General features: G+C 41.9%; 1 protein-coding gene across 3 annotated transcripts in view; it reads right to left on the reverse strand.

Moving 5' to 3' along the window:
* Window positions 1–2,817: 2,817 nt before the first annotated feature.
* LOC110493763 (signal-induced proliferation-associated 1-like protein 2) overlaps window positions 2,818–12,484 on the reverse strand; it is a 102,757-nt gene continuing 93,090 nt past the window's right edge. For 2 of the 3 annotated variants that reach the window (XM_036949752.1, XM_036949753.1), the window contains 4 exons: window positions 7,662–7,724; window positions 5,729–5,849; window positions 4,811–4,892; window positions 2,818–4,280 (listed from right to left, as the gene is read on the reverse strand). In XM_036949752.1, the coding sequence (XP_036805647.1) occupies window positions 4,131–4,280; window positions 4,811–4,892; window positions 5,729–5,849; window positions 7,662–7,724 (416 nt within the window). In that variant the 3' untranslated portion in view covers window positions 2,818–4,130. The remainder of the gene's footprint in view (window positions 4,281–4,810; window positions 4,893–5,728; window positions 5,850–7,661; window positions 7,725–12,484) is intronic. The other variant, XM_036949754.1, reaches the window with a different exon arrangement.

A 12,484-nucleotide genomic window follows, 5' to 3' on the forward strand; every position in this document is an offset into this window, starting at 1 on the left:
CAGTCTCAGGTCTTTTGCAGACTCCATCAGGTTTTCTTCCAGAATGGTCCTGTATTTGGCTCCATCCATCTTCCTATCAATTTTAACCATCTTCCCTGTCCCTGCTGAAGAAAAGCAGGCCCAAACCATGATGCTGCCACCACCATGTTTGACAGTGGGGATGGTGTATTCAGCTGTGTTGCTTTTACGCCAAACATAACGTTTTGCATTGTTGCCAAAAAGTTCAATTTTGGTTTCATCTGACCAGAGCATCTTCTTCCACATGTTTGGTGTGTCTCCCAGGTGGCTTGTGGCAAACTTTAAACAACACTTTTTATGGATATCTTTAAGAAATGGCTTTCTTCTTGCCACTCTTCCATAAAGGCCAGATTTGTGCAATATACGACTGATTCTTGTCCTATGGACAGAGTCTCCCACCTCAGCTGTAGATCTCTGCAGTTCATCCAGAGTGATCATGGGCCTCTTGGCTGCATCTCTGATCAGTCTTCTCCTTGTATGAGCTGAAAGTTTAGAGGGACGGCCAGGTCTTGGTAGATTTGCAGTGGTCTGATACTCCTTCCATTTAAATATTATCGCTTGCACAGTGCTCCTTGGGATGTTTAAAGCTTGGGAAATCTTTTTGTATCCAAATCCGGCTTTAAACTTCTTCACAACAGTATCTCGGACCTGCCTGGTGTGTTCCTTGTTCTTCATGATGCTCTCTGCGCTTTTAACGGACCTCTGAGACTATCACAGTGCAGGTGCATTTATACGGAGACTTGATTACACACAGGTGGATTGTATTTATCATCATTAGTCATTTAGGTCAACATTGGATCATTCAGAGATCCTCACTGAACTTCTGGAGAGAGTTTGCTGCAGTGAAAGTAAAGGGGCTGAATAATTTTGCACGCCCAATTTTTCAGTTTTTGATTTGTTAAAAAAGTTTGAAATATCCAATAAATGTCGTTCCACTTCATGATTGTGTCCCACTTGTTGTTGATTCTTCACAAACAAATACAGTTTTATATCTTTATGTTTGAAGCCTGAAATGTGGCAAAAGGTCGCAAAGTTCAAGGGGGCCGAATACTTTCGCAAGGCACTGTATATACACTGCTCAAAAAAATAAAGGGAACACTTAAACAACACAATGTCAATCACACTTCTGTGAAATCAAACTGTCCACTTAGGAAGCAACACTGATTGACAGTACATTTCACATGCTGTTGTGCAAATGGAATAGACAACAGGTAGAAATTATAGGCAATTAGCAAGACACCCCCAATAAAGGAGTGGTTCTGCAGGTGTGGACCAGAGACCACTTCTCAGTTCCTATGCTTCCTGGCTGATGTTTTGGTCACTTTTGAATGCTGGCGGTGCTTTCACTCTAGTGGTAGCATGAGACGGAGTCTACAACCCACACAAGTGGCTCAGGTAGTGCAGCTCATCCAGGATGGCACATCAATGCGAGCTGTGGCAAGAAGGTGCTGTGCTCTTCACAGATGAAAGCAGGTTCACACTGAGCATGTGACAGTCTGGGGACGCAGTGGAGAACGTTCTGCTGCCTGCAACATCCTCCAGCAGGACCGGTTTGGTGGTGGGTCAGTCATGGTGTGGGGTGGCATTTCTTTGGGGGGCCGCACAGCCCTCCATGTGCTCGCTAGAGGTAGCCTGACTGCCATTAGGTACCGAGATGAGATCCTCAGACCCCTTGTGAGACCATATGCTGGTGCAGTTGGCCCTGGGTTTCTCCTAATGCAAGACAATGCTAGACCTCATGTGGCTGGAGTGTGTCAGCAGTTCCTGCAAGAGGCATTGATGCTATGGACTGGCCCACCCGTTCCCCAGACCTGAATCCAATTGAGCACATCTGGGACATCATGTCTCGCTCCATCCACCAACGCCACGTTGCACCACAGACTGTCCAGGAGTTGGCGGATGCTTTAGTCCAGGTCTGGGAGGAGATCCCTCAGGAGACCATCCGCCACCTCATCAAGAGCATGCTCAGGCGTTGTAGGGAGGTCATACAGGCACGTGGAGGCCACACACTCTATTGAGCCTAATTTTGACTTGTTTTAAGGACATTACATCAAAGTTGGATCAGCCTGTAGTGTGGTTTTCCACTTTAATTTTGAGTGTGACTCCAAATCCAGACCTCCATGTGTTGATACATTTGATTTCCATTGATCATTTTTGTGTGATTTTGTTGTTAGCACATTCAACTATGTAAAGAAAAAAGTATTTAATAAGAATATTTAATTCATTCAGATCTAGGATGTGTTATTTTAGTGTTCCCTTTATTTTTTTTAGCAGTATATATATTTTTTATTAGTTCCACATGGCTCCAGGATCCAGATCTGAAAATTCTATTTAGAAAGGAATATAATGATATTTCTTCCAAACCATGAATTATTCAAAAGGTTCATATGGGTGATGCTTGTGGACACTGGTGGCCCATCTGGATCTAATAAGATATGATGACAGTGTGCTACACTCGAGAACACCTGCTTCCCAGCCAGCCAGGCATCCCTTTTGCTAGATCCTTTAGAGAGCCGTTTTGAATAATGGCCTGACCTATAAAAAAGGCACATCTGCTACTATGCAGATTCCCAATTGTGCCTAATATGTGATCCCTGTACAAGTGTTACCCATAATTCAATACGACAAATGACTGCATGGCACTTATCAAACACTGTGGCACTGATTATTTTGTCAAGAACATACTATGGGCGGTCTCTTTAAGACATTTTCTGTCCGCAAAACAGCACTGAACCTTACAAAAAATACCTTGATACTCACAAACGTTGTGGCTGGAATTAAATGACACTGTTGAGTCCATTTTGTTTTTCCAACATCCTACATTTATTAAAAAAGCAAACCTTTTGTCCCATCGTTAACAAAACACCTTACAAAGAAAGAAAGGCATACAAAAACAACAGGCTGTCTTCTAGCAGCATCCAAACGTTGGACTTCCCAGAAATAACCCTTTATATGTATATAGTATTTATATCTTATCTCTTGCCAACTATACAGATATTGCCAATAAGGAGCCGTTAATCTTTTTTAGTGCAGAAAAGAACAAAATACTCAATATTAAAATAAACAATTTGGAGGGTAAATTTAAATAAGAGTGTTAAATACAAGACACTTTCTCTGAAGTACTGTACAAAGACCATCAAACACATTTTGGCATTGAAAATACATAATTCATACACTTGGCGGTACCTTGTGTACCTGCAAGTGTTCGGGGTCAACTGCATAAGAATACTTTTCTCTGTGGCAAAAATAAAAAGGTAATAATATCATGGTAGACATCATTAGTGAGAGTAGTTGACAAGGCGTGGGGTTGGAAAAGGACGAGGTACTACAACAACAGAAAAGACTACAGTATCCATACACCACTGGTTAAAGTCAGGCACATTTTTGTTCCTGCAAAATAAACACTTCCAAGAAATCCAATACAACCGCAATCTCGACAACACCACAATCAGTGCTAACCATTAATAACAGTTTTGTGACTATCACCATATTTATTGCTAGGACAATTTCTATTTTTTTTGTTGAAAACAGTGGAGTACTCTACAAAACTTACTAAAGATTAGCTTTTTTTTTATACAAGAACCTTATAACACCTTAGTTATTTCAGTTGTTTTATAATACATTAAAAGTCAAGGTAAAGTTGAGTCAGTTTATTTGGGTGAACTTCTTTTCATTGTTGTTTACTGAGGGAGCTGATACATTTTACATTTGCCTTATTCGGCAAAAGAATATAGATTTCACATAAGTTACATTCATTTGTTTTAAATTCACATGTTCCTTCCTATAAGCAAATAGCCAAAAACATGAGGTCTGATACATTCTTCCCTTCCTCCCCTTTATCTAAACCTTCTATAAATGTATCCCTTTACCCTCCCCCTGGCCCCTTGGTATATTTACACTAATTCATGTTGTTGTTTTGATTTTAAAACAACGCTACTAGCATTAGCACGCTAACTCGCAACTTCTCGTTCTCATGCGATGGCTATTCACTTTGAATCACTGCAGACATCGTCCCTCTTGACATGCCACTGGCTCAGGTAATGTGGAGTTAACGGCCATGTTGCAGTGTGTCAGTGTGTGTATGTGTCAGTGTTTTTTGTCTTCCTTTTTTCTCAGGGCTTCTTGTTGTCGACCGAGTGTAGGAACCATTCACTGAACCTCCTGAGCTGAGCGGCTGCCGTTTGGCTCTCCTCGTGCAGACGCATGTTGTCCTGACGCAAGTGCTGGACCTGCTCCTGCAACATGGCCTTGTCCTCTTGCTCCTGTGGTGAGGGAACACACACACACACACACAGGTTATTACGCAACCTGGCATGACGGCATTGGCTTTTACATATGATCACCATCTGGCACAGAGGACAACATTTATCTTCATTATGACATAATTGTCTGGTTGTACACTGGTTTTCTGAATGAGAAGACATATAACCAGATTACAACCAACTGTCTGTCCTCTGTTACAACCAGGTAAAGTTGTATATTATATGACGACATCAACACATCATGGGAAAGCAATCCTATTCTGGTCGTTTATCAGGTCCGATAAAGACATATTTTTCTGGTTGCTGACAAAACGTCCCTATGATTTACAAAATACACCAACAGAGAAGTGTACATTTTAGAACAGATCAATTGTATAGACCATTCTAGTACACCATAGTAGTATGCTGATTCATGTGTTAGCTGCACATTACTTTGGATAAAATTAATTTGCTAAAAATGACCATGTTATTATTCTTACATATGGTAAGTGGTTCACTGGACATGATGTGCTTCGGGGAGCTGACTTTACCTTTCTGAGGTCGAACTGAAGCTGTCTGAGGATCTCTTCCAGTTGGAGGACTTTGCCCGTGAGCAGAGCAGGAGAGCCATCCCTGTATAGAGATAGAGAGACCAGCTTCTTTAAGTTTTGCAAGTCTAAAGAGCAGTCTTCTAGAAATTGACCTCTTCGTCGTGTCTGCGATGATATATGCTTTTATACATCATCAAAAGCAGACCACTCTATGAAGCGAAGCTTAACAACTGACAAACACCGGCATTGTTTACTTGCAAACTACAGGTGTGACCAGGTCACAGACTTAAAACATATTTAACTGAACAGTGTTGCGGGTCCACAATCAAAATCAGAGTGAAGGTAATATATGAAAATTGGTGTAATTATTAGTTCATCTTAAATGAAGCCGTTTTTTATTTTATTTTTAAATCTCAATTTCAAATAATTTCTGGTTAACAAGTAAGCACCTATGATTGTTTTCAATTAAAATTGTCAAAAAGAAACAAAATTTGCTTCTTAGCAAAGAGCAATTTTTTTAAGCAAAGACTGCTAGGACTGTCTGAGAGGACAGAGAGGTTTGGAACCCTTTCTTATTGGTCTATTTACTAATTTACCAAAACTCCATCCCACCAAAACAGGCAGAAATTTTAAGCAGCCTTTTCAAAAAGCTCTTACACTATAAGGGCATTATCATAATGTTCACAATTTCCCCATATTACACCAACCTCAGAGTGAAAAAAAAGCACACACACACACCTACACCTACCTTTAGAGGAAGATGAACAAAGTTTCGGCATTCATGCTATTGTCAGTGCATTCAGTCAGTAAGTAGTGTTAAACATACGTATATGTAAGACCTTCAATAACTAAATTCCCTTCTCTGCTAAGTCAAGCTCCTTTAACTGTCTGCCCCACCCAAAGGCGCAGTACACCTACCCTGCCTTCAGAGCGGCGGCCTCGGACGCAGCCACCCTCCGACTCAGCTCATGGGAGAGCTCCATGGCTTGCTGGGCCTGCTCCACGTCCAACATGGAGCAGAGTGAACCCTGGTCCGATGCTAAAGAAACACACGCAAACAATACTGTTAAAGCTGCAATTGTAACTTTTGGTCGGTAGATCTGTTCTATGTGCTCTATTTCTATGCGTCCCATTCTTGAGTTTAGTTTTTTTGCGACATTTACTTTGTTTTTGTACACCAGCTTCAAACAGCTGAAAATACACGGAACAAAAATATAAAACACAACATGAGTTACATTTCATATAAGGAAATTAATCAATGGATTTCACATCTCTGGGAATAGAGATATGCATCTGTTGGTCACAGACACCTTAAAAAAAAAGGCGGGGGCATGGATCAGAAAACCAGTCAGTATCTGGTGGGACCACCATTTGCCTCGTGAAGTTTCCTTCACATAGAGTTGATCAGGCTGTTGATTGTGGCCTGTGGAATGTTGTCCCACTCTTCTTCTTCTTCTTCAATAGCTGTGCCAAGTTGCTGGATATTGTCGGGAACTAGAACATGCGATCCAGAGCATCCCAAACATGTCTGGTGAGTATGCAAGCCATGAAAGAACTGGGACATTTTCAGCATCCAGGGATTGTGTACAGATCCTTGCGACATGGGACTGTGCATTATCATGGTGAAACATGAGGTGATGGTGGCGGATGAATGGCATGACAATGGGCCTCAGGATCTTGTCACGGTATCTCTGTGTATTCATATTACCTTCTATAAAATGCAATTGTGTTCATTGTCCGTAGCTTATGCCTGCCCATACCATAGCCCCACTGTCACCATTGGGCACTCTGTTCACAACGTTGATATCAGTAAACCGCTCGCCCACACAACGCCATACAAATTGTCTGCAGTTGTGAGGCTGGTTGGACGTACTGCCAAATTCTCTAAAACGACATTGGATGTGGCTTATGGTACAGAAATGAACATTCTATTCTCTGGCAACAGCTCTGGTGTACATTCCTGAAGTCCGCATGCCAATTGCATGCTCCCTCAAAACGTGTGGCATTTTAGAGTGGCATTTTATTGACCCCCAGCACAAGGTGCACTCGTGTAATATTCATGCTGTATAATCAGTTTCTTGATATGCCACACCTATCAGGCAGATGGATTATCTTGGCAAAGGAGAAATGCTCACTAACAGGGATATAAACCAATTTTAGCACAAATGTTGAGAGAACTTTTGTGCATATGGAACATTTCTGGGATCTTTTATTTCAGCTCATGAAAGATGGTGCAATGATTCTCTACACTACACTTGCTTGTTTTGTCACAAACTGAAATTAAGCAAACTATTAGAATTTTAGCAACCAGGAAATGGCGGAGCGATTTCTGCATAGTGCATCTTTAAATACCAAGACACACATATCGACTTTAAGAATGTCCATAACTGCATCGAAATGTCATATTAGAAGAGGAGAGCAGTTTAGTCAGGCGTTTTAATGCTTGGCTGGAACAAAAGTAAGCAGGAGAAAACATCACAATAGAAGAAGTGGCTGAGGTAACACTAGGCAGAAGCACTAGGCAGCTAGTAGAAGAAGGTGGTGGTGGTAGAAGTACAATGGTAGTGGTAGTTGCTGTAGTGTGACAGAAGCATTAGCTGCTGTAGTAGTAGCTCTGGTAGTACAGAAATGCTAGTAGAAACCCTAATTGGATTTGGCTTCATACTAAATAAAAGTGCAGGAGTTATAGAGGTAATAGCAAAAGCACCAATGGCAGTAAAGGTGAAAGAAGCTCTAATGGCAGTAACTAACTAGAGTAGTAGTAAAAGTCAAGTAATTCCAGTGAAGAGGAAAACATTTATATATTTTTTTTAAAGAGTAGAGAGCTGTGTTGAGCAAAATGTCATGTCACCTAGTGAGTCTTTCTGATTGTCTTTATCACACAGACGACTGGCATCCTTGTCGAGCTCCAGACCTGAAAACACGAGAGGAGACAGCACATCTCTCAGATACAGTTCAGCTACCCACGGTGTTTAGTCCACTTTCAGTGCAAATAAGCTGCAGTAGTGCTAAAATGCTCCAAAAGCAATGTTTAAAGGAAAGGCACATTCTGGTACAGCCCTTTTAAGCAGTCCATTCTTGCAACTATGGAGGTGGAGAGCAGGATTAATAGGGAGCGATGGAGAGCAGAATGGATCCTGTTGAGGTGCTATGGTTAGCTCCACCATCCCTAAAACTTTGCCAGTGTATATTCTAAAAACAATAATTATGGCGTGACAATCCTGTGCAAAAGTATTTTCCCCCTTTCTAATTTTCGCTACTTTTGCATATTTATTCATACTGAACGTTATCAGATCTTTAAAAAAAAACTAATATTAATTAAAGGTTCAAAATGTGATAACATTCAGTATCAACGATATGCAAAAATAGGGAAATCAGAAAGGGGGCAAATACATTTTCATGGCACTGTATATAACAATTGGATCCACTTTCTCGGTGGGTGAGGAGGGTCGCACATGCAGGCGGCGGGTTAAATATGAGAGCAAACTGGATTTCACACAGTTAAGGCCCCACTCACAGTATAATATACAGTGCCTTCGGAATGTATTCAGACCCCTAGACTTTTCCCACATTTTGTTACGTTACAGCCTTATTCTAAAATGGATTTTAAAAATCCTCAGCAATCTACACTAAAACAACGAAGCGAAAACAGGTTTTTTACAAATGTATAAACAATGATTTGCATAACTATTTAGACTCTTTGCTCAATTTCGAGTCTCATAGCTCAGGTGCACCCTGTTTCCATTGATCATGCTTGAGATGTTTCTACAACTTGATTGGGAAAGGGGGATACCTAGTCAGTTGTACAACTGAATACCTTCAACTGAAGTGTGTCTTCTGCATTTAACCCAACCCCTCTGAATCAGAGAGGTGCGGGGGGGGGCTGCCTTAATCAACATCCACATCTTCGGCGCCCAGGGAACAGTGGGTTAACTGCCTTGCCCAGTGGCAGAACAACTGATTTTTACCTTGTCAGCTCGTGGATTCGATCCTGCAACCTTTCGGTTACTGGCCCAAAGCTCTAACCACTAGGCTATATTGGAGTGGTAAATTCAATTAATTGGACATGATTTGGAAAGGCACACACCTTTCTATATAAAGGTCCCACAGTTGATAGTGCATGCAAAAACCAAGCCATTAGGTCAAAATAATTGTCCGTAGAGCTCCGAGACAGAATTGTGCCGAGGCACAGATCTGGGGAAGGGTACCAAAACATTTCTGCAGCATTGAAGGTCCCCAAGAACACACTGGCCTCCATCATTCTTAAAATGGAAAACGTTTGGAACCACCCAGACTATTCCTAGAGCTGGCCACCTGGCCAAACTGAGCAATCTGGGGAGAAGAGCCTGGGTCAGGGATGTGACCAAGAACCCGATGGTCACTCTGACAGAGATCAAGAGTTCCTTTGTGGAGATTGGAGAACCTTCCAGAAGGACAACCATCTCGGCAGCACTCCACCAACCAGGCCTTTACGGTAGAGTGGCCAGACAGAATCCACTCCTCAGTAAAAGGCACATGACAGCCAGCTTTGAGTTTGCCAAAAGGCACCTAAAGGACTCTCAGATTCTCTGGTCTGATGAAACCATTGAACTCTTTGGCCTGAATGCCTAACGTCATATCTGGAGGAAACCTGGCACCATCCCTACGTTGAAGCATGGTGGTGGCTGCATCATGCTGTGGCAATGTTTTTCAGCGTCAGGGCCTGGGAGTTAGTCAGGATCGAGGCAAAGATGAATGGAGCAAAGTACAGAGAGATGCTTGAAGAAAACTTGCTCCAGAGCGCTCAGGACCTTAGACTGGGGCAAAGGGACTGAATACTTATGTAAACGTCCTTTTTCAGTTTTATTTATTTTTGTATAAATATGCAAAAATGTCAACAAAAAAAAAACGTTTTTTCTTTGTCATTATGGGGTATTGTGTGTAGATTCATGAGAGGAAAAAACTATGTAATCAATTTTAGAATAAGGCAACAAAATGTGGAAAAAGTCAAGGGGTCTGAATACTTTCCGAAGGCACTGTAAGCCGGTGATTCTCAACTCCAGCTGTAAAGACCCACATGACTGCACATTTGTGTTCTAGTGCAACACTAACACAATTGATTCAACTGGTCAACAACTCAAACAGCACGTGGTTAGTTGAATCAAGTGCGTTGGCACTGGGCTAGAACAAATTGCAGTCCGAGTTGAGAAACTCTGGAAGCCAGTACCCTTTCTTAGTAACCGACACGGCACAGCACACTATTGTTACCTTCCAGATAAAGAGCATAGGACAACTCTGGATAAGGAAGAAAACAAGAAAAAAACAGACTAAGCTTGTGAGAAGTCAGAATAGCCTCGCAGATGTCTGAGTCGGCATCACATATCAATTTAGAAAGCCTGGGATCTTAGTGAGGAAATTGAGGTTAAGTTTCTAGCAAAAGGGCAGCACCAACCATCCCCCACTTGCGTCTGTCTTCTCAATAGCTGGACGGTGTTGAGAGGTGACGCGGATGTGGTATGTGGTGTTTGAGGACAGAAAGGAGGGAGAAGGGGAAAGGGATGGGAGCTGTTCTCTCTAAGATTGTTCCCGCTAAGGAGTGAGAAGAGGGGAGAGCGAAAAAGGGAAGTGCGAGTGAGAGGTAAGAGCAAGAGAGGGAAGAAATGAAAGTGGTGCTCACTAAAGATAAGTGTCTCACTGAAGTTGCTTCTGAGAGACAAGCGAGAGACTGAAGCTGTGAAAATCTCACCCATAATTACACATGCCTCTTTCTCCCTTTTAACAAATCACTCTCTGTTTTAATTGACAGTCTCAACATTGGCTTAACGCTGATTGAAGTAAGTCACAGGTGAAGTGATTACCATAGTGGAAAACAAAGAATGCAAAGGAGGGCAATGGAGAAAGTAAAGAAGAGAGAGATCTATAGCAGAGTCAGGTATTCATTTTCCTTCGGTAAAAAGACTAGCCTATATTGAGTTGGAAACAAGAAAAACATCCCATGACATTCTTTCTGTAATCAACATGGAAAACAAAACGGTCTAAGATAAATCTTGAGGTTAAGTTATCATCGATAAATATGAATCACAACTGAAGAATGAGACACGTAAGGAGAAAGGAATGTCTATTTTCGTGGCTGTTTCACTGCACTCTTGACTGTGAATGTGAACCATTTGTCCTGTTCTAGTATGCGTGGGTCTACGGAAACAGAAATAATGCTCGCTAGTTGCAACTAATGCTCACCACGCCCTTTGCCCCCGGCATGCTAATGAGGGCTAGCATGCTAGAGTTTCTGCGTGCTTAGCAACACTGTCTTGAGAACACACAGCGAGCACCACAAAACTAAACAAGCCAACTAAATGACACAACAAGCCCGGGCTAATAATGCCAGGGTCAGCACTCCCACAACTCTCCAAGCAAATTAGTTCCCCCTCTTTTCTATGTTGTTGACTTCTATGCAAATCGAAGGCTGCTGTGCAGCCCAATGCTAGTCAATGGAGTCCCCGGCATGACCCCTCGTTGCGCAGCGTGAAAGAAATGTGGTCACCGGTTCCAACCTATCCAGTCTATAAACATCAGTTGGTCATGAAGGAAGAATTTTAAAAATAATTATAATAAATACAAAATCGGGAGTACATCACTCTGTAGCTCAGAGTGGCAGGTAGCCTAGTGGTTAGAGCATTGGGCCAGTAACCAAAATGTTGCTAGCTGACAAGGTAAAAAAGATCTGTCGTTCTCCCCCTGAAAATGGCAGTTAACCCACTGCTCCTAGGCCGTCATTGTAAATAAGAATTTGTTCTTAACGGACTTGCCTAGTTAAATAAAGGTTACATTTAAAAACAAGTCATTCCAGGTTACCAGAAAAACACTCCCCAGCTTCCCCTGAACACAATTGACCGAGGTAGCGAAGCTATAATTGCCAGAGAAAGTGTGCAAGAAAGGGGTGCAATTACAGCGCAAAGTGGGTTTGAGTAATTTGGCAAAATGGTTCCTTGCTGTGCGCTCCATTGTGATAATGCTTAGTTTCTCAAGTCCCCAAATACTCTTGCTCTCCTTCCACTTCCTGCTAATTAGCACCTCGCCGTAGACAGACTGAGTACAAGGGAGACACAGACAATGGGAGAGACTGAAGATTTTGACTGGGTCAAGATGATATTGGGGATCAATTTGAATGAATGTCCAGTCGCTTTAATTGGAAGACGGACAACGAAATCACATCTGAACATTACAAGAAAAGATATATATGTTATAATGGTCTTTCACACATTGAATTTCACGCCAAATTAGATACCTACATTTACCAGAGTGGGAAAAAAACATTGAATACAATTTAGACACTGAATAAAGGTCAGGAAATGTCCTATTGAGTGAACAAAAGGGTAACAGTTAACGCGCTGAAAGCCTGATGAGAACTGGGGACAAAAGATTTGACAGCACGACACCTTGGTAGCAGCAAATGTTAATCAGGTACCACTTACACCTAGCTAACATTTTTGTGTTCCCAGAGCATTTCTGGTAGGTTTAGGGAACATCGTTTCTGGTAGGTCTGGAGATAACATCCCCATAGCCTTTGTTGGTCCAGGTTTTAAGAGCTTTAAGAAAGTCCGTCCATAGGGATGTTCCTTGAATGTTGAGTTACAACACAGATAACGTTTTCTTTTCAACATTGTTCAAACAGATCTCGCTTGAATGAAAATGGTC

This window comes from Oncorhynchus mykiss, chromosome 17 (genome assembly GCF_013265735.2).
Source record: "Oncorhynchus mykiss isolate Arlee chromosome 17, USDA_OmykA_1.1, whole genome shotgun sequence".
Taxonomy (NCBI): Eukaryota; Metazoa; Chordata; class Actinopteri; order Salmoniformes; family Salmonidae; genus Oncorhynchus; species Oncorhynchus mykiss.